We start from the raw sequence: 22,418 nt of genomic DNA, 5'->3' as shown, positions 1-22,418 counted from the left end.
AATTTTTATTTGTTTAATTTATTTAATCTTTATTAAAAGTCAGTATAACATTTTATAAATTTTAAAAAGCCAATTTAAAGAGTCATTTTTAGCAAAAAAAAAAAGTTTATAGACATTCATGGGTTGTTGCCTTTTGAGAAATGTTTGAACATTTATAACATTTTAGTAGTTGCTGAATTTGAAAGAGAATTCATCACTGAGGGGAAGTTGGCATAATAATGTTAAAAAGGAAACAAAAATTATTGTTATGTATCTATACAAAGGCTTAAATTAATGAGATAATGTCTCAAGTAATTCATGTTTAATAGAGACTATTATAACACAAGGCAGTGTTATTTGAGGTAAAATAAGATATATGCTAAATAATCTTACTGGATACTCAAGTAACATCACTACTGTATGTTCAGCTAGCATCAGTTGTAATGGTGACAGTAGCTTTGTTTGCAGACACCTTTGTTTGCTGATCCAATTCTATGTGGTTTAGAATATGCTAAATATACTACAGTGTGGCCTTTGTTTGTTGAATTAAACATTATAGAGACTAAATTGCTCATCATTTCTCTGCCAGCCTGACTTTCTTATTTGGAGATAAAAGATTGTAGCATTGTCCAAACTTTCTGGAAACTTATGAGCACCTTTTTAACTATCATTTTTTCTCTTAATATTTTTTCTAAATTCCTTTCACCAGAGCTGCTGTTGCCTCCTCAGCTCTAATGAGAGCAACAATACTACATTTCCCAGTGTTCAAACTGATGTTTGCTTGAGTTCTTAGTTTCGCTTCCAGAGATTTTTTTTCTACTTCTTCAAGTTAGTGCGCTCATTTAGTCCATCCGCATATCTGCTTCAAAACCATTTATCAAAGGACCTTTCCTGTCATCTCTGTTTTCTTCAGATATAGTTATTGGTACTTCCTTTAACTAATTTTAAAAAGTTCCTTCCTCTAAACTTTTTCCCCAAATCTTACCATCCTATCTTCAGAATGCCTACTTTTTTCCCAAAATATGAAGCTCTGTAACTTTATGTTTATGGTTCTTGAAATTCTACTTTATGTACCCTTCACCACCTCACTAAAATGAAAGATGAAAATGCCCTTGGTTTTTTTTTTTGAAACTTACCAACTTAATTTACATTTAAAGTGTGTAGGGACTTTCCTGGTGGTCCACCCCTCTGTGCTTCCATTGCAGGGGGGTGCAGGTTCCATCCCTGCTCTGGGAACTAAGACCTGCATGCTGCACAGCGCAGCCAAAAAATAAAAACAAGGAGGTAGGTACAGTGGTGTACTCTTACTACCCAGCAAGATGCACATGTGTCTGCTTGTGCACACACGTATGTGAAAGCCAACCTCTGTGGTTAAGTTTCAGTCTCATTGGGATGGCAAAACAAATACACCTGAGTGAAACAAATTTGACTCATTCTAATGGGCACCTGTAATGTAAGTTAGTGAGGTTAAAACACCGCATAATGAAAAACTTTAAGCAGAGATGAGAAAATAAACTCACAGGAGTAGTTTGGGTATCGAAAATAGTGAGAACATTAACTCATTTGAAATAAGGGATGTATTGGGGAAAAAATAGAAAATGATAGATATCAAGGGGCCAAGCTAAGTTTGGTATGTAGTCAAGAGCTGGGGAACCACTGAACATTTGTTAATAGAATTTAGTCTGGCATTGGTATACAAGATGAATTAAAGGATCACAATGAGAGAACTGAAAGGGTCCTTAGAGATAATTTAATCCAACTTCAGTATCACACAAGATCAGAAAGAGTAAGTGTATTCCTGAAGCTAGTGATAGATTCTGAACAAAGCTAGGATTCTTTCTTGATTGTAAGTAACCAGTGAGCAATTTATAAATATACAATTATCACATTTTACATAGTGTAACTGTAGCCCTTATTTATGTATAATAGTTGTCTGTATACCATGTCGGTATTTTTCATAACTGGATGCATCAGTGTTACCTTAATTTCTAAATTCTTAGAGGCAAACATTATGTCACTTTATTTAATCCACTAGAGGTCACTGTTTTTTCACAAAAAATGTTTGGTATTTTTATGTGTGCTAATGATCAGAACTCTGGAATTCAATATTTTCTTAAAAAGCTTGTCTAGATATTGTACGTATAAGCTTTACAGAAATGTATTTTAAAGAAAGTCTTTTCACATAGGTTATGAATGTTACACCCCATAGCATATCTTTTAAAGGCAAAAAATGGCTTTTTTTAAAAAAAAAAAAAGCTAACATTTAGTATTTAATACAGAGATATTTTTATTAGTTTTGAATGAGTTGTAATAAATAAGCTATGTCACCATAATTACAAGTTATAATTTTATTAATATTGCTATTATAATTTAAAAATAATAAATTTGAAAATCCATTCAAGAATTAGATATTTTATTTAGTCATTTGTAATGACTTCCAAAATCTTTTCTGAATTGAAATATAGTTGACATATAGTGTTATATATTAGGCTCCGGTGTACTCGTGGTGATTTCATAATTGCATACATTATGGAATGATTACCATAATAGGTCCAGTAACCATCTGTTCCCATACAAAGTTACTACAGTATTATTGACCATATTCCTTATGCTGTACTTTACATCTCCATGGCTTATTCCTTTTTAACTGGAGGTTTGTACCTCTTAATCCCCTTCACCTATTTCATCGACACATACACCCCTCTCCCTTCTGGCAACCACTTGTTTCTTCTCTGTATTCATGAACGATTTCCAGAATTTTTGACCATTTTACCTTATCCAACACATACATAGAACTGAAGAAAAAGTTTTATGAAATCATTTTATCCTCCCTACCTTGGAAGCCTGTTATTTTCTACTCTGTTGCTTTTTTTGAAATGCTGGTAGCAACCTCCTTAATTGGTTGGTCCTGATCTGCAGAGCACTGTTTTGTTGAATCCAGCTTAGGATTTTAGTATTGTTTTACTCTAGGAAAGTCTTATCAGCATTGAACCTCATTTTCCTCATTTGTAAAGTAGAAACTTGCATTCAACCTTAGATCCCTTTCATTTTAACGTTTTACAGTTCTAAGTCAGTCACTGCTGCTATAGTTGAAAGTTTTCTGGATAAGAATTGTCTCATTTATAAAAATGATGAAAATTAAAAATATCAGCATAAGCCTAGGGAAATTTATACTACCTTTTAGGGAAGTCTGTCTCATTTAAGAGTTTAGAATAAAAATGACTGACTTTAAATAGTTAAAATTCTTTAGTCTTGTAGAAGACTGATAAAAGACTGAATTAAAGTTTTTATATTATGAATAAAAACCAAGAATTTTTATATTTTATAGTATGTCCCAGACAACTTGAAATTTACATATTCAGAAACACGATGATCTTACCATTTGTCAATAGAATGTTAAATTTGACTCAGTTTGGTTTTTCTTACATTATTGTGAAAGCTAATGTTAATCTATCTTAATACTAAAGCCTATATTATCTCCTAAAATTTATAAAATATTATTTTGTACCATAATAAACTCACTGCCACCTTGGTAAAAATGTATAAAGCAGCTTAGGAAAAATTTAGACAAATTCATGAATTCTAGCTCCATATTTCTATTGAGGCTTTAGAGTTAGAAAGGGTCTTAGAGGTTTTGTGTTCCCTCGTTTTCATTATTTAAGGTAAAAATACCTGGAGTGTGTCTTGAATGTCGTGGACAGCAGCAGTGCTTTACACAGAAAGGCTCCTGATGCCCTGGCAGAGACAAAACATTGACCCAGATGGCCCGAGTCATGACACAGTGTGAGGTTTCACTTGTTGTGAGTTAGAAAATTTTCACACACTTGGTGGCCAGAACCAGACCACATACAGTTTTGTTCCTGAGACAGCATGCTCCTTTAGGTAGTAATATTATATAGTTTTATAAATATTATATATTTATAAACCCTGTGGTTAACTGGAGGCTCTGACAAGTCTTTGAAGGAGGGAAGCTTCTAAGATTGTAATTAAAAAATCAGGAGTTAAAGCTAAAGAGGAAAGACAAATGTTTAGAATCGAAGTTTGATTTAAAAGATGAAATTGGGGTAAATGGTTAATGCTGACAGAGCTGAAAGCGCCATCATGTGGCCCAGCGTAGGGGGTTTTCACACATGTTTCTTGGCAATAAACACGGTATAATCTCAGAGGTGCGGAAGCCTAAAACCTCTGCAGAACAACTTCTATAACCTCTTCCTGAACAGTCACCTCTGTTGCTTGGTAGACAGAATAAAAACTTTCTGAAACAGCTTTTAACATATTTGAAAAACTCCCACCACAGGAGGGAATTGCAGTCTGCTCCTTCCGTTGGTTTATTTATAATAATTCTAAGTGATATATACACACACACATCAAGGTCTTTTGGTGTGCTTTTTCTAGTTTTAGACTTACTTTGGTAAAGTTACAGTTAATCATCTAATTTATAATTTAGTGAAAAGAATATGTTTATGGAGAACCAGCTTGAAAGTATTCTTTAACATGGTTACTTTTTTTAAAAATTGAAATTATCTTGGTTAAATGTCTCAGGACAACATAAACTTTGAAGGGAATGGAAGGTACCTAGATTGAAGAGAAATGGTATTTTTAACAAAAAGCTTTTGAATTTCATCTAAACATAAAAGAAAGAGCAATGTGACTTGGTACCTTGTTTCTAAAACAGCTCTAGCAAAAACCAAAGTTTTATATGGAATCTTTTGTCCTCATTAAACTCAATTTTAGTTTATTTTAGTGTCAGGTACCACTCTCTCTTTTATAGATTGGAAATCAGAGTATTAAGTTCATTCCTAAAGCATATAGAAACAATGTTCAATATAGTTTTCTTTACATGAAGTCAGAAAACTGAAACAAGAGAGAGGAAAATAATGAAGTATATTGAATTCCTGTGGGAGGGGTTATGTAAAGACAGTTTCATCACAACTTTGGGGGTTCCTTTTTCTGGCTTTAATTAGAGGCAACATTTTAGAACTTAGCCTTTGAGAGACCTAAATTCAAATCTTAGATTTATTGCTTGAGACATGTAGTGATCTTGGGAACCCCCTTAAGGATCACTTTACTCCTCAGAGCTTCAGTTTCCTCATCTATAAAAATAAAGTTGTGAGTTATGTGAGGATCAAATGATATAATATATGGAGCCACGTAGCAGAAAATGTGGGAGAATGAAAAGGTCCTGGAGATGGATGGTGATAGTTGTGCAATAATGTAAATGTACTTGATACCACTGGACTGTTGCTAAAACAGTTTAAATGGTCAGTTTTATGTTTTATATATATATATTTTTAACCACAATTTTAAAAACATTTACCACATAAAAAGCACTCAGTATATCAATTTCCCCCATTCATTAGAGATTGCGTTTTCTTTTAATTCTTAAGTGTTTTTCTCAAAAAATATCAAGTTGCATTGCTGGAGATGTCTTATAGGACTACTTAAATTATCTTCATGATTTAGAATAATGTGTACGTTTGTATTACTCTTGATTCAACCATACTTGGACCTTATTCTTATTTGGAACTATTCTGCCTCCAAGATCTTGAAATAAGAGCTTCCCGTCTCTGACCACAACCTCTATCTCATCTACAGCTGTCACTCCTGAGTGTGCTCTGTGACCTCATTTTGACCTTCTGTCTCTACCTTAGCTCTGTTCTTCTAGGGTGGGAGACCCTCATTAAATTTGTTTTCTTGAGCTCCATGGTAAGCAGTTGTAATATCATCCTCTCAAACAATCCCAGATTCTTTCTCCCTTAGCCTTCTACCGTGTCCACCTTCCCAAAATTCAGTCATCCTTTTTTTCCTGTTTTTCAAGATTATTAGGTAAAATTCTCAAATAAGACCATTAGCACTTTAGATACGCTGTCTCATTTATTTCAGTCCTCACAACATACTCGGGAAGTATTGGTACCCATTTTATGGATGGTGAAACTGAGGCTTTAGCGACTCACTCAGGAACACTTAGCTCATGTATATAGATTTGGGATTTAAATCCAGATTTATCTGGCGCCAAAGCCTACACTCCTGTGGCCCTGTTCCAGTTGATTCTCTCTAGTCTCAACAGTGTGCTCACATGTTTATTCTTTCTTGATGACTATGATATGTTCAGACCTTTTCTCCTCTCCTTAAGTGTTGAAGCCCCCCACCCCCAACTCCTAGTAGATACAACCTACTACTTAAGTGAAATGATTGAGGACATCCATCAGGATCTCCTTCATTATTTTCTTCATATACTCTCTCATTTCTCTGCCTTCTCATTGCTAATATAGTACCCTGTATGTTCCCGATTCTATTCTCCTCTCACCAAGGATTTGTGATTTATTCCTATTTTCTTCCTTTTGCAAACCCTTCCTTTAATTCTTCTTCCTCTACTTTAAAAAGGGGGAAAAAAATCTGAAAATTATTCTTTAGATTGAGCAACCCTATGGTAATTTGTGATCTTAGCAAGAGCCATTTTAGTAGAGTAATGCATACAGATATCAGGAGGTAGAGGGCTGAGGACTGAATAGGAGATAATGGAATTGGAAGTGATGAATGTAGCTTTCTTTAAAGAAGTCTGTCAATGAAAGGGGGAGGGTTATATGGCTCAAGGACAGAGTTGTTTTCTATGTGTGTGTATATGTGTTTTTTTTTTAAGAAATATAGACTAGATTTAACCTTGGTAACTTACCAAAAGGAAAGAGAAAAAAGGGAGAGGTTTGTGGAGGTTCAAAAGGGAGGGGATATATGTATACCTATGACTGATTCATGTTGAGGTTTGACAGAAAACAACAAAACTCTGTAAACCAATTATCCTTCAATTAAAAAAAAAAAAAGAAATTAACAACCAGTCCAGAAATAAAAAGTGAAAAGGGAAAAAAAAACCTCCCTGTAAAATTAATAGGATTCACCTCAAACGCCTTTACGTATAAACTATATTGTTCTTTAGAGGCACAGCTGAATCTGAAGCTTGTCATCATTGGCTCAGCAGGAAGTTTTTCTTCTCTTAATTTCCTGTAGCAGCTCATCTCTCTCAGGGTACTTATTACATATTCTGTTGAATTATACGATGCAAGAGTGCAGTTCTTGTGAGCCAGGCTGGCTGGGTTGATACCTGCGTTTACCACTTACCAGCTGTGTGACTTTCTGCACGCTACTCAGTCCTTCAGTACTCAGCCTTTTTATCTGTAACGTGGGATGACAGTAGTAGCCACATCATTCTCATGAGGATGGTTACTTGTAAATCTCTCAGAACGTGCATTTTCCTCCTACTAAATTGTAATGTCCTTAAAAATAGAAACTTATTCCTTGTATTATTTAACATACCCAGAATAGTCTATGTGTATAATATTTCAAAATTTTATTTTTGGAGGAATTTTTTGAGTGATGGAATATACCCTGTATTTACAGGTTAGCCATTTAGTTAGTACAAGAATCTAGTTGAGAATCACTGTGTCTATACACATTTTTTTCTCTTACACTGATACTCATATCCCAGGGTAGGACCAAATGCCAGACAGCTGCATAGTACTGGACCTTGATAATTTTAGCCTAGGAGACTTGGGCGAGGATGTGGGATAGGAAGAGTGAGAAAACTACAAATGGAAGTGGGAGGAAGTAGTCAACAGGCAATAAAACACTCTGTTGTAGACGTTAGCATATTATTTAGTATGCTAAAAAAGCTCTTAATGGGAGTTATAAATATCCGCTGGAGTAGTCAAGACTTGTCACCATCCAAGCAGTGTCATTTGTTTTCTTTGAGTGACACCGAACCAAGGTAGCTTTTGTGACTAGAGTTTTCATGAGTGGGAAGAAGCAGGGTAAACAGGGTCATTTGGATGATTGCAAAAGGACAGGTCTTGATTGACTGAAGGACTAAGGAAAGGAAAAAATAGAGTAAATTTTTATTTTCAGGGAACTCTCTGATTATTGCCTTATTTTGTCTTTTTCTTCTAAATTTTTTATTATTGGTCTTGGGGGAATTTCTGAACTGTAGGGGAATCTCTGGAACAGGAATATATGCTTATGGGTGGTTCTTAGATGTTTAATGGGAAAGAGTAACTTGATCAGCTAGCAGTGCCTCCCATAACTAAGGAGAGGATTGGCAATGAATCCATCCCCTACAGTGCCTTGTATGCTAAACAAAAGATGAATGGATTATCTAGGCAATATATGATTGATGCTATGATGTTTAATTATATAGAATAATACTTTCAACTCTGATGTTTTTGATTAACAGCCTTTAAATGTCATAACTCAAATGACTTCTGATTCCATACATCTATTTAGTTTCACTTTTTAAAATAGAAATTCTTTGCACTATTACCTTCATTGCAGCCCTATTTTTCCTTTTAAATGGAGTTTATGTTCAGTGACTTAGTTTCTCTTTAGTGCACATCTATTTCCTTGTACTAACTCTTTTTTTTTTTTTCCTATTAACTGACTTTGTTTTCTAGAGCAATTTTAGGGTCACAGCAAAATGGAGAGGAAGACACAGAGATTTTCCCATAAAGCCCCTGCCCACACACATGCCTAACATGCCCTACTATCAGTATCCCCCATCAAAGTGAGCCTACATATATGAACCTACATTGACACATAATTATCACCCACACCCATGGTTTACACTAGGGCTCACTCTTGGTGAACAGTTTGGGGTTTGGACAAATGTATAATGATTTGAACATACCGTTACACTATCATACAGAGTAGTTTTATAGCCCTAACAATCCTTTGTGTTCTACCTATTCATCTCCTACTCTCAAACTTATGTAACTGCTTATCTTAGTACTGTCCCAATAGCTAGACCTTTTCTAAATGTCATATAGTTGGAGTCCTATATAGTATGTAGTCCTATACAGTATGTAGCCTTTTCAAACTGGATTCTGTCACTTAACACATTTAATTTTTTCCCTGTTTTTTCATAATTTGGTGGCTCTTTTCTTCTTAGCACTGAATAAAATTTCATTGTCTGAATTTACTGTAGAATTTATCCATTTACCTACTGAAGGATATCCTGGTTGCTTCCAAGTTTTGACATATATGAATAGAGCCGCTGTAAGCATAGCATACAGGTTTTTGTGTAGACATAAGTTTTCAACTTCTTTGGGTAAATACCGCAGTGTGTGATTTCTGTATTGTGTGGTAAAGAGTATGTTTAGTTTTTGTAAGATGTCTCCAAGATGTCTTCCAAAGTGATTGTACCATTTTGCATTCCCACCAGCAATGAATGAGAATTTCTTTTTCTTCACATCCTTACCAGCATTTGATAGTGTTAGTGTTCTGTCTGGATTTTGGCTATAATAGGTGTTCATTAATATCTCATTATTTTATTTGCACTTCTGATGTCACATGAGGTGGAGCATCTTTTCATATGCTTGTGTGCCATCTGTATATCTGCTTTGGGGAGCTCTTGGGTGCATGTCTTAGTCTGTTCAGGCTGGTACAACAAAATGGCATGGACTGGGTAGCTTATAAGCAAGAAGAATTTCTTCTCACAGCTATAGAGATTTTAAATCTGAGATCAGGGTGCCAGTGTGATTGGGTGAGGACCTCTTCTGGGTTGAAGACTTCTGGTTTTGGCCTCACGTGGTAGGATGGGGAGGGATTTCTCTGGCCTCACTTATAAAAACACTAATCTCATTCAAGAAATATTTGCCCCTGTGACCTAATCACCTCCAAAGGGCTCACCTCCTAATACTGTCCCATTGAGTTAGGATTTAACATATGAATTTGGTGACGAGGGGACACAAACATTCAGACCTTTTGATCTTATTGGTGGTCTGGATTTTGGTTATTCCTAAAGATGTATAGTGATGTCTCTCTGTTTTGTTTGTTTTTCCATTATTTTTTAAATTTGCATTTCCCTGATGAACTGTGGTGTAGAGCATCTGCTCATATACTTATTTATCATCTGTTTATCTTCTTTGGTGAGGTATCTGTTAAGGTCTTGGGCCTATGTTTTAATTGAGTTTGTTTTCTTGTTGAGTTTTAAGTGGGCTTTGATATTTTGGATAACAGTCTTTTATTAAATATGTCTTTTGCAAATGTTTTCTCCTAGTTTGTGTCTTATATTTTTATTCTCTTGACAGTATTTTTCACAGAACAGAAACTTTTAATAAAGTCTGACTCATCAATTCTTTTTTTCATGGATCATGCCTGAGTATAAGGTCTCTGTCTAGAATAATTTTTTTGCATGTGGAACATCATTTTTTGAAACGACTATTTTCTCCATTGTGTTGCCTTTACTTCTTTGTCAAAAACGTATTGACTGTGTCCATGTGGGATGCTTCTGGCCTCTCTGTTTTCTCCCACTGATCTTTCTTGTCTCTTTTTCACCAGTGCCACACTGCCCTGTCTTGATTACTGTAGTTTTATAGTAAGTCTTGGAGTCAGGAAGTGTCACTCTCCCACTTTGTTCTTCTTCAGTATTGTGTTAGCTATTCTGGGTCTTTGTCTCTCCATAAAAACTTTAGGATCAGTTCGTCAATATCCATAAAATAATATGCTGGGATTTTGATTGGAGTTGCATTGAATCTGTAGATAGAGTTGAGAAGAACTGACTCCTTGACAAGACTGAATCTGTTGGTAAATACGTAGAATACTGATCCATTTATTTAGTTCTTTGTAGTTTTTAGAATGTACTTTTTCTGAGTACTTCTGTAGTACTTTACAGAATTTTCATATCTCTTGAACTCATTTGCTGTTGTATTGGTTCCTTTTGTACTTGGCTTTGTAAGAACTTTTTCCTCCTGTTTTTGATATCCTTGATGCCCAGCTAAATGTGATCTTGATATTACAAGGCAAAATTTTCCTAGAGTTAAATCACCTGACCTACATACCTCACAACAATGCTGCAGTACAACTGCTTTATCAATTAAGGCAAAAAGTCTTACTGACTATATAAACAAAATACAGGAGAGTTATAATAATCTCTGCCCTCAACAAGCTTGTAGTCTAGTTAAGAAACTAGACTTAAACATATGAAAAAAGACATTTAGATAAAATTTCTGTATTAGGTCATAGAAGAGTACATGATTAATGTGTATCAACTGCAAAGACAATGATGACTGAAATTTAGAGAAGGGAGAGATTTACTTTAGCAGGTTAGTGAGGGAAACTCTTTGGGCTTGTAGAACTTAGTCCAGAAATAGAGAAAATTTGGATAAAAAAGATTAATCCAGATTTCTTGTGGATGAGTTTTACAATATGTTGTCATTTATATTTTTTCTTAAAAAATTTTATATAAAAAATTTTATCTGAACTGTTTCCTTTTTGTTATGTTGTCTATGCAAAGTGGTTATAATGAACCACTTTCAAGTGTTTGACATATCAGGGCTTTCAATTTTTTATTCCTGTGTTCTTGTTACAGACATCCTGATTTTCAGCTGCTACAGGAAGGACAAAGGTATGGTTGAATCAGTATCACTTACCTTCTGTATATTCTTGTTAATAGAAACATTAAGAGTAAACCAGGTGATATGAACTCTTGGACTTCCTGTGCTAGTGCATTATGTAAGTGCCCATTCTAGCCCACACAAAGAAATATTTGCCTTGTACAGCTTTTTTTCTTTTGTGATGGTAAGATGATGTGTTTGATCTGTATGATTTACTGTACAGCTGTTCCTACCAAGGAAGTCTAATTGAACCTGTTGAAATACGACACAAACACAGCTTCCATCTGAGATACTGTGCTTCTTTGTCAACCAAATTGTGCCAATTACATTTGTTGAAAGGTTTTTATGGCCTTATTTTGTAGAATTTCAAAACATTAATGTATCGGTTATTTAATTATTTGAACGAGTGTTTAAAGCATTAATAGAAATTCTGAGTTATTTTTTTCCCTAAACTTTCCTAGTGACATTGCTTGCCCAGCCATGATCATCTCTCAAAACATACCATTTTATCTTCCAGAGTAAATTTTCCTGGTTATAACTTAATAACCTTAGTTATATGGAATTGAGCACAAGTGAGATACTCTTTTAATTGATATAAATCTTCAACTTATGGGTTTGAAATAGTAAAGAAAAATATAATTACCTTATAATTTCAAGAGAAAGTATACATGAAAATTTAGTTCTAAGTTTTTTGAAATTGTACTTCAGTTACAGTAGAAAGTTCATGACTGTCTAGGCTAAATTCTAGCTTAAAAACTATTACCTGATACTGAATAAACTTACTATCTTTTTTTCTCCATTTCCATCCAGAACCTTGTTTTCAACTCTGCTTTTATTCTTCTTTTATACTTTCCCCAAGCATGCTTTTTTGTTTATTGCTGAATTATTTTATCTCATTTTAAAAACCTTTTTAAAAATTGCAATAGCCACTTTTGGAGAGCAGTTTTAAGTTTACAGAAAAATTGTGTGAAAAGTCGAGTTCCTATATACCTTTTCCTGACTCTTCCAGTACTTCTTGACCCAGAATCCTTCCCATCCTGACCTTTTAAAGTTCTGTTTTGTGCATTTGCTTAAGGTTAATTGATCTCCTCCCCTCATCTATCTCAAGTTTGTATAGGCAATGCTTCTCCTTGCCTTTACTCTTTCATATTTTTAATCTTTTATAAACCTAATCTGAAAATTAAAGGAACATAATCAAAGGGAAAACTGTTGTCTTTAATTATTATCCTTGTGTCTTAATTCTGGACTTTCAAGTATCTTTCATTGATTAATGTTGATTTGCCAACTTTTTCTTTTGAGTGACTTTCTTATATTTGTCATTTAATGCAATTTTCTATATAACTATCAGCCAGAATTGGAAAATGCTTAAACATCTTTTTTTAAATATTCAAAATCTAAACAGAGTTCCTACAGTTTTTTGTGGGTTTTTTGTTTTGTTTTTTTTTTGAGAAACCAGTAATGAAGTTATCAAAAGAAACCTTAAAAAAAACTGGATTCGTTACAGAAATGGAGTGAGAAAAAATCAGAATAATTCAGTAGGATGGAATTATCGAGTGTTGGTTTGTGGGATTTTGTTTGTGCGGGTATGGTTTGATTTTTTGTTTTGCTTTTCTTCTTTTTGCTCAACTCTTATAACACTTTTAAAATGATTAAGGAGAAAAGATAAGGGAAGAAGATGGAAAGAGAACTATATCAAATATGTAGAGAAATTACAGAATTATAACTTTCTTCTGAAATGTGTGTGTATGTATATATAGGCCTAGGTAAATATTAGCTTATAAATAAAGCCTTGCCTGGGAAATAAAATTTTTATCTTGAAAGTTACAAAGTATAAATTCTCTGGGACATTTTGTTATTGTGTTACAGTTGTTTTTATTTCTTTCTCTCAACAGTGGTCCTTCTGGAGAAGAAATACAGTTATGCAGCAAAGCCATTAAAACATCAGATATTGACAATCCTGGCCATTTTGAGAAGCATTATGAATCTAGTTCTTCTAGCACTCATAGTGATAGTAGCAGTGATAATGAGCAAGACTTTGTTTCCTCCATTCTACCAGGAAACAGACCAAATGCAACGAGTATAAGGCCACAGCTGCACAAAAAAAGCATAATGAAAAAGAAAGCTGGTCAAAAAGTTAACTCTCAACATGAAAGCAAAGAGCAAACAGTAGTAGATGTCATTGAGCAGTTAGGCAATTGCAGATTAGATAATCGGGAGAAAGCTACGGCTTATGAACTTCCTTTACAGAATGTAAATACACAGATTTCTTCAAATAGTTCTCTGCAAGAAAAATTAGAAGCTTCAGAAATTTCTGATATTAAATACAGTAGTTCAAAAGTAACTCTTGTAGGCATAAGTAAGAAAAGTGCTGAGCATTTTAAGAGGAAATTTGCCAAATCAAACCAAGTTTCTGGGTCAGCTTCCAGTTCATTGCAGGTGTGCCCTGAAATTGCAAAGGCAAACTTACTTAAAACCCTGAAGGAGACTTTGATTGAGTGGAAGACAGAAGAAACTTTGAGGTTTTTGTATGGCCAGAATTACGCATCTGTATGTCTAAAATCCTCCTCAACCCCTCTGGTTAAAGAAGAACTTGATGAAGATGATACAAACTGTGACCCAGATAGTCATTCCCCTGCCTTGCAGGAGTTGAACAGCTTGGATGAGTCTTTACAATTTAGAGCCTCAGATACAGCCATTAAACCACTGCCAAGTTATGAGAACTTGAAAAAAGAAACTGAAACGTTAAATTTAAGGATCAGGGAGTTTTATAGAGGACGATATGTTTTGAATGAAGAAACCACCAAATCACAAGACTCAGAAGAGGTATGTCTTAATGACAGTTTTCTTTTAACATTGATTTATTTGGCTGCACCAGGTCTTAGCTGCGGCATGTGGGATCTTCAGTCTTTGTTGTGGTGTGCAGGAATCTTTTTTTATTAGTTGGCGGCATGCAAACTCATAGTTGTAGCATATGGGATCTAGGTCCCCGACCAGAGATCAAACCCAGCCCCACTGAATTGGGAGGGTGAAGTCCTAGCCACTGGACAACAAGGGAAGTCCCTTAATGATGATGATTTTTCCATACTGCTAATATATGGAACAATCACCATAGTAAATCTTAGAGCAAGAAGAAAAGTACCGAAATAAGAAAGAAGATTCCCTTAATCATTTGTTTTAAAATGCCATCTCCAGTATTGACATTGAAAGTTGAAAGTGAAAGTTGCTCAGTCGTGTCCGACTCTTTGTGACCCCATGGACTGTACAGTCCATGGAATTCTCCAGGCCAGAATACTGGAGTGGGTAGCCTTTCCCTTCTCCAGGGGACCTTCCCAACCCAGGGATCTGGCATTGCAGGTGGATTCTTTACCAGCTGAGCCACAAGGGAAGCCCAGGAATACTGGAGTGGGTAGCCTATCCCTTCTCCAGCAGATCTTCCCAACCCAGAAATCGAACCGGGGTCTCCTGCATTGCAGGCGGATTCTTTACCAACTGAGCTATCAGGGAAGCCCAGTATTAGCATTATTATTTTCAAAATAAGTTTGTCCTAGAATATTTTCATAAACATTTAACCTTTTTTCGCTAATGTAGGAATAGCCTAGAATTGTGGGACAAAGTTTTCTTTAAAACCTAGTTTTCATGAACTATCTAGACTCTGAAAAGACTTCTTTTTTCTTTGTTGATGTATATGCTTTCAGATTTCTACATAGGTTGTATATCTTTGTGTTTTATTTCCAATGGGACTATGAACATTTATGGGAGTAAATTTGCTAATTGAATAGTGAAATATTTGGTTAATATTTGGAAAGCATGCTCACTTAAAATATGAATGAAAATGACTCAGTAAAGGAGACATATTGGGAAAATAGAGGACATAGGAGAAAATGGAAAGAGCACATTTGGGTAAACCTAGATTTGAATATCTGCTCTCTCATTTACTAGCTGTATGAAAACTTAGTCTCTTGAGTCTAATTGCTTATCTGTAAATGGGATTATAAATGGCTTTCCTTGCTCAGAAGTTAAGAGTTTTAAAAGTAATGCATATAAAGGATTTATCACAGTACCTGACATATAATTGGTATTCAGTTATATGTAAATAGTTATATGTAGAAAGCAATGTATGCCACTGAGATTTAACAGGGGTCTTTCAATATTTCCATTATCCTATTTTGGTTGATGTGTAGTTTGGGAAATGAAGTAATTTGGCATGAAGACAAATAGGTGATAACCTTGTTTTTAGCCCAGAAGTTTGTTACTAAAGATTTCTGAGTAAATTAATGACACATTGGAGATTTTAAAAGATTTTACTATATTTAAAAATATAGTAAAAAATTTAGAAGTTTCTTATATTTCTACAGAATGTTACCTACCCTAACAGTATACTTGTATTATTAGACAGCATCCGTAAATTTTACATGAAGCTTGGAAAAACATTGATCTCTGCCATTCAGCTGTATAGGCTTTTATGCCTATATCATTTTTATGCTTATAAGCCTTACAAAGGAAAAATTAATCCCTAAATTTGATTGCTTCTGTTTTTAAACCTCTTTCCCTGAAGTATAACACAAATTGTAAATGTACAGCTCATTGCATTATCGTAAGTGAATATACCAGTGTAATCACTACCCAGGCTACAAAATTTGAGTAAACCAGAAGGTCCAGTATGTCTCCTACAAATCATTACCTCTTTCCAGAGTTAATGACTATTAACAATAGCATAGTTTTCCCAATTTTGAACTATATGTAAATAGATGCACTATGTATATAATTTATTTCATGCAACATTGTGCTATATGTACTAAATCATTTCAGTCATGTCTGACTCTTTGCAGCCCCATGGACTGTAACCTGCCAGGCTCCTCTGTGCATGGGATTCTCTAGGCAAGAACAATGGATTGGTTTGCCATGCCTTTCTCTAGGGATCTTCCCGACCTAGGGATTGAACCTGCATCTCTTATGTCTCCTGCATTAGCAGGCGGGTTCTCTACCACTAGCGCCACCTGGGAAGTCCTTGGAAATTCCCTGTCAGTTCAGTGCTTGGGACTTGGCTTTCACTGCAAGGGCCAGCATTCGATCCCTGGTTGAGGAACTAAGATCCCACAAACCACACAGTGTAGCCAAAAAAAACAAAAACCATTATGTATGTAGGTGTTGCATATAGTTGTAATTCATAATTTTATTCCTGCATGGTATTCCATTCTATAAATATACCATAATTTATTAATGTTAATGAGTATTTAGGCTGTTTCCAGTTTGGGGCTATTAAGAACTATGCTATTATGAAGTTTTCTTGTATATATCTCTCAATGTGTATGCATTTCTGTTGGGTATGTATCTAGGACTAGAATTTTTGGGTCATGTACACATATATGCAACAATACTAATTGTTGCCAAACAGTTTTCCAAAATGGTTCTGCATTGTATTTTCTGCTATCACTCTATGACAGTTTCCATGATTCTGCATTCTCACCAATACTTGATATTGTTACTTTTCACCATTTCTGATGGTATTGCTGTTAGGTTATAGTACATTTCTCTGATGATTGAGTTGAGCACTGTTTCATCTGCTTATTGGCCATTTGGATTGTTTTGTCAAGTACCTGTTCTAGTCTTTTTTCCATTCATCTGTTGGTGCTGGGTGCTGGGGAGTTCCTGTTGATTTGTCAGAATTCTGTGTGCAGATTTCAAACCCATTTTTGTGTATTACAGCTATCTTCCACTGAGATTTTCCTTTTCACTTTTATTAACAGTGTCTTGAACCCAGTTTATTAATTGTTCCCTTTAGTGACTTCTTTAAGAAATCTTTACTTAGCTTGGATTATTTCATCTTCTAGAAGCTTTGTTGTGTTTCCTTTAACATTTAGGTCTGTAATTTATCTGGAATTCATTTTTGTTTATGGTGGGGAGTATCAGTCAGATTTCTTATTTCTCTCTGGGGAAATGTGTGCACATTACAGTTTGAGAAGCACTGTTGATTTTTCTTTTCTTTCTTGTTTGTTAGTTTGCTTATTCCATAAGTTACTGAGAAAGATGGGAAAGGTTGGTCGAGATTTATCACCATAATTATAAATTGATTATTTTCCCCTTTAGTTTTCTGAATTTTAATACTTTGAGACCATGTTCTTAGGTGTAAATGTGAGATTGTTATGTCTTCTTGGTAAATCAAACCTCTTAGCATATGGAGTAATTTTTCTCTACATTTATTTATTTATTTAATTTTGGTCTTAAAAGATCTACTTTGACACTAGCATTCTTTCATTAGTATTTTCAAGGACTGTCTTTAAAAAAAAAAAGAAAAGCCTAGGCTGATAATCTATGTCCTTTGTGTGAAGAATTTTGTCTATTTACATTTAATGTCATAATTTTATATATTTAGGCTTAAATCTGCCATCTCAGTTGTTGCTTTCTGCATGTCCCATCTGTTCTGTGTTCTTTCTCTCCTTTCTTTCTTTGGATCCAGTATCAGTATTCCATTTTTTTGTCCTCTGTTAGCTTGTTTTTATATATTCTTTTACTAATCATTAATTGGTTTCCCTAAAGATTAAAACTTGAATCTTTGTCTTACTAAAATTTAATATAAGTTAATACTTTGATTCCTGGACAGTTAGTACCTTAGAAACTTACATTTACCCACTCGACTTAACATGCTCTTACTGTTGTGCACTTTTATTCTCTCTATATTTTTAAATCCTACAAGATTGTTTATAATCAGTGTTCAATTGGATTTGCCCAATTAATTACTCTTTTACTGTTCTTCATGTCTTCTGCATCTCTGTTCTTTGATCCAGGATCATTCACCATGGGCCTGAAGAATATCCTTTTTTTTAATTAGTGCCAGTTTGCTAATGGTGAATCTTCCCAGTTTTATTTATCAGGAAATTATTTTACTTTCACTTTTGAAAGATATTTCCCTGGACATTAAATTCTAAATTAGCAGTTATTTTCTTGCAGCCCACTAAAAATACATATTCATTATCTTTTGGCCTCTATTTATTTCTCTTATTTGAAAATACTTTCTTCCTTTAGCTACTTTTAAGATTTTGTTTTTTTGCCCCCTTTGTTGCCATCAGTTTTTGATTGCTTTGCCTAGATGTGATTATATTTGTATTTATTATTTTGGCTGTTATATATACTTAAATCTGTGATGACTTCTTTCATTAGTTTTGGAATATTCTCAGGTATTACCTCTTCAGGTATTGTTTCTGTCCCATTTTCCTTTTCCTCTCTACCTAGTACTCCAATTGCAGATATGTTAGTCTTTTTCACTGTATCTTCTGTCTTTTATATTCTCCTGCACTTTGCATTACCCCTGGTGGGGAGAGGTGTGTGACTGTGTTTCATTTTGGATATTTTCCAAATGAATATTCTCTCTTCAGTCCTTTCTACTATGTTATTAAATCTATCCATCGAGTTATTTTAAATATGATATTTTTCAGTTACTGGGGGTTTCATTTCTTTCTTTAATATAGTTTCCCATTCTCTGCTAAAATTTTCCATCTTGCCGTTTTTTTAATATATTCAGCATAGTTATTCTAAATAAGGCTGATAGTTTCATTACATGGATTTCCTTAGGGGTTGATTTTATGAACTCGTGTTTCAGATTATGATCATATTGTCGTACTTTATGTGGCAAACATCGTATAATAAAAAATTACAGAGATAACTTGAAACCCAGGCTGATGTTATCTTCCTCTAGAACAGATTTGTGTTTGCTTCTGGCAGATTTGCAGCCATCCCAAATCACTTTAATCCAGTCAGTGATTAAGGTGATTTGAAGCTGGGCTTCAGTCCCTGTAGCAGCGAGTCTGTTTCCTATTCATTCTTATTGATCTCAAGCTTGGGGAAGGTTGACAGTACCTCTTCCTTTTTGGCATGCCCCAAACTCTGATGCTTAGGTTCTCAGTATCTAAATTGCCTCTTCTAGAATTAGTCAGTGCCTTCTCTGGAATTACTTTCTCCAAAATCTCAGACATAATTCTTTACTGTCTTATTAGCTCTCTGATGCTTTCAAACAAATGTGGGTTTTTTCCCAGCTTTTTCAGTTCTCAGCAAGAAGAGTGGTTTGAATTGTCTTGTCTGCCATTTCTAGAAGTGGAGTTTCCCAAATTATATTTATAGTATTTGATAATTTTAGTCCTTTAATCTCCTACATTTATGCGACATTTAGCATTTTATAAAGTCTTTTTCTATACATTTTCAGCATTTAATAAAGAAGGTGTTAGTATCCCTATTACACAGATGAGAAAAGACTCTCAAAAGAGGGCAGATGATTCAAGCAAGTTCACACCAGCCTGCTGACTAAGTGGATAGTCAAATTTAAATCTCCTTCTGAAGTCTGATTTTTATTCTACATATCATAGGTATAAACTTTTGTGTTTCAATGTGTTACTGTCAAAGAAAGAATATAAATTTATTATTTTATTTTGCTTTGTTTAAAAATGTGATAGCATGATCCCACCTTTCCACTGATAGATTCAAGTTCTCAGAACCAGATCAGAAAACGCATCGTACTTGAAAAACTGAATAAAGTGTAAGTATGTAATTATCATTCCACTTTTATAATATCTAAAAATCAATTTGATATTTGTGGGTTTATAACATATAGGTGTAATCCTTGATTTTTTAATTTTGAAAAATAATACGTAAAGTTTACAGGGATTTCTTCACTTGAGAAACTTGTATTTTTAAGGTGTTCTACCAAAATGTGTTGAAATTGTTTTGTGCTGAAGACAGAGACATAATAAAGACAAAAGTTGAGATTATGGGAATAGAAAACCAAACTACCTCACTTCCATTCAATAATCCAGTGAAGTCAGGGAAAAAAGTATCAGAGCTGGACCTATTTAAATACTGATTTGTGGTAAATGTGTCATCAGTTTCACATGTGAATAAGATTTTATAAAGGTTTAACGGTTTATTGACTTACTCGGTATATACGCATATTCAGAGAACCATTTCACACTCAGAAGCTTGAGTGTTGCACTTTAGTTTTGAGCTTCCCGTAGTGGAAATTGTTGTTCTTGTAATTAGCCCAGTCATAAATGACATTTGAAAATTGCAATCTTGGTTTCTCTTTCAAAAGGAGCTTGAAAATCTTTTTTCCAGAGATGTGACGGATGTCTTGAACTTTTCAACTTGCGTTTTTTTTCTTCAGCAGAAAAGACAGAACAGTTTTTTCACGCGTTGCTGAAGGTGTTGTGCACATGAAGTCTTAATTTTATAGTAGTGCAAAAATTAAAAAGCCTTTTCTAGAAGCCTTAGTATTTTGAATACTTTACTTTTCTAAAGTTTGCATTTTAAATAAGTGTTTAAATGTAATATTTATTGCATGCTTGTCATGTGTTAAGACTCTTCATTATATAATAAATCTGTTTTGCCTTTTTTCTGTTCTTCATACTTGTTTCCGTTAAAATTTAATTTATATAACAATATAAGTTACCAACTGTCTGACTTAGGATAAGAAGGTATCAATCCTTCATTTTCGTTACATAGGTTTTGAAAGTTGGGATAGATTAACTATGCTAGCGTGTAATTAATAGGTAGGGATTTATGTGAAAATAGTTTTCTAGACTTTAGCTGATGAAAGTACCCACTTTTAAATTTAAGACCACACAGCCATGTCACTGAAGGAATTCTGTTCCTTGTGGATTTTAGCTGCAGCAGGAGATCCCAAAAGGAACCTTGCTAGAATACCAAGTTATTAATATTAGAGTGACAACTAAATCTGAGAAGAGGTAGAATAACTTAAAGAAGAAGCACAAAGAATACTGGAAACAAAATGATAGTGACATAGGGATTTTTTTTGTTTCATTGTTTATGAAAGCAGTTAATTATTTTTCTTATTATGAAAGTTAACACTTTATTATAAAAGTAAGACCCTTTCTGGTCTCTGGAACACACCAATTATACAAAAAATTTATTTTAGAGAATCAAAGAAAGTGAACTATGCATGGGGTATTAGATGATATTAAGGAACCATTATTGGTTAAATGTGATGATTTTATTATGGTTTTATACAAAATGCACTTGTATTTAGAGATACATAAAGAGTAATTTAGGGGTCAAAGAAATGACATGGTTTACTTGAAGATGTCGCAAAAAAAAAAAAAAAAAGGAAAAATGAAGCAAATGGAACAAAATATTGGGAGGCTAAATCTGGGAATAGAAATGAGGGGTTATTATTGTTTCTCTATTTTGGAACATGTTTTAAACTTATGTAACTTTGTTTTAAGTAATATTCCAGAAGGGTTAGGCTGTGCAAAATGATATAATTAAAGAAGTGAAAATCACTGTAATCACAATAATTACTATTAATATTTTGATGTTCATCCCTGACATATATGTGATGTGTGTATATTCATTCCCTTTGGTTCCATCTTTATTATAGTCTAAACCTAGAGAAAATGACATGCTTGATATATACTGTGTGTGATACACAATTGCATTATAATATGTATGTTTTTATAAAAAATGTGACAACTTCATGTGCATTTTCTTGCCTGGAGAATCCCATGGATGGAGGGGCCTGGTGGGCTGTATTCTATGGGGTTGCAAAGACTCGGACACAGTTAAGCAACTAACACACACGCACAGGTGCATTTTCCACTTAACGTTTATCATGAATATCTTTCCACATTAAAATACATAGATTTATATTTTAAAGGTTTTATTATTTTGTGGTTACATCATAATTTATGTAACCATCTACTGACAGACATTTGTTGCCAGTTTTTCACTACTAAAATATTTCTCCAATAACCGTCTTTTTTTATGTTTGATTATTTCTTTAGGATAAATTTTGTATAGTATTGATTAAAACTGTTGGGTCAAACAGTGTCTGCATTAAAATGTTAGTATATATTGTCAAATTGCTGTCTCGAAATGTACCAGTTTTTACCTTACCTTAAGGATTTAATAAGAAATATTAAATCCACGTTCCCATAATGCTCCATTTGGAGGGCAATTCCTCTAGCCTATGTTCTTTCCATTTATTTAATATTTGAAAGTGAAAAGGTGAGAAAGAGACAAGAATATAGATAGCAGCCAAAATATTTTTTCATTTCA

The 22,418-nt window shown here is 34.0% G+C and overlaps 1 protein-coding gene across 8 annotated transcripts in view; it reads left to right on the top strand.

Moving 5' to 3' along the window:
• RPAP2 (RNA polymerase II associated protein 2) overlaps positions 1-22,418 on the top strand; it is a 130,413-nt gene that overhangs the window by 16,880 nt on the left and 91,115 nt on the right. For all 8 annotated transcript variants that reach the window (XR_010659624.1, XR_010659623.1, XM_065908929.1 and 5 more), the window contains exons 7-9: positions 11,333-11,368; positions 13,250-14,180; positions 19,802-19,884. Coding sequence is in view for 6 of the 8 variants with exons in the window: in XM_065908929.1 (XP_065765001.1) it covers positions 11,333-11,368; positions 13,250-14,180; positions 19,802-19,884 (1,050 nt within the window). In the remaining 2 variants the exon portion in view is untranslated. The remainder of the gene's footprint in view (positions 1-11,332; positions 11,369-13,249; positions 14,181-19,801; positions 19,885-22,418) is intronic.

This window comes from Muntiacus reevesi, chromosome 1, assembly GCF_963930625.1.
Source record: "Muntiacus reevesi chromosome 1, mMunRee1.1, whole genome shotgun sequence".
In the NCBI taxonomy this organism is placed as follows: Eukaryota; Metazoa; Chordata; class Mammalia; order Artiodactyla; family Cervidae; genus Muntiacus; species Muntiacus reevesi.
This window is presented reverse-complemented; position numbering and strand designations above follow the sequence as displayed.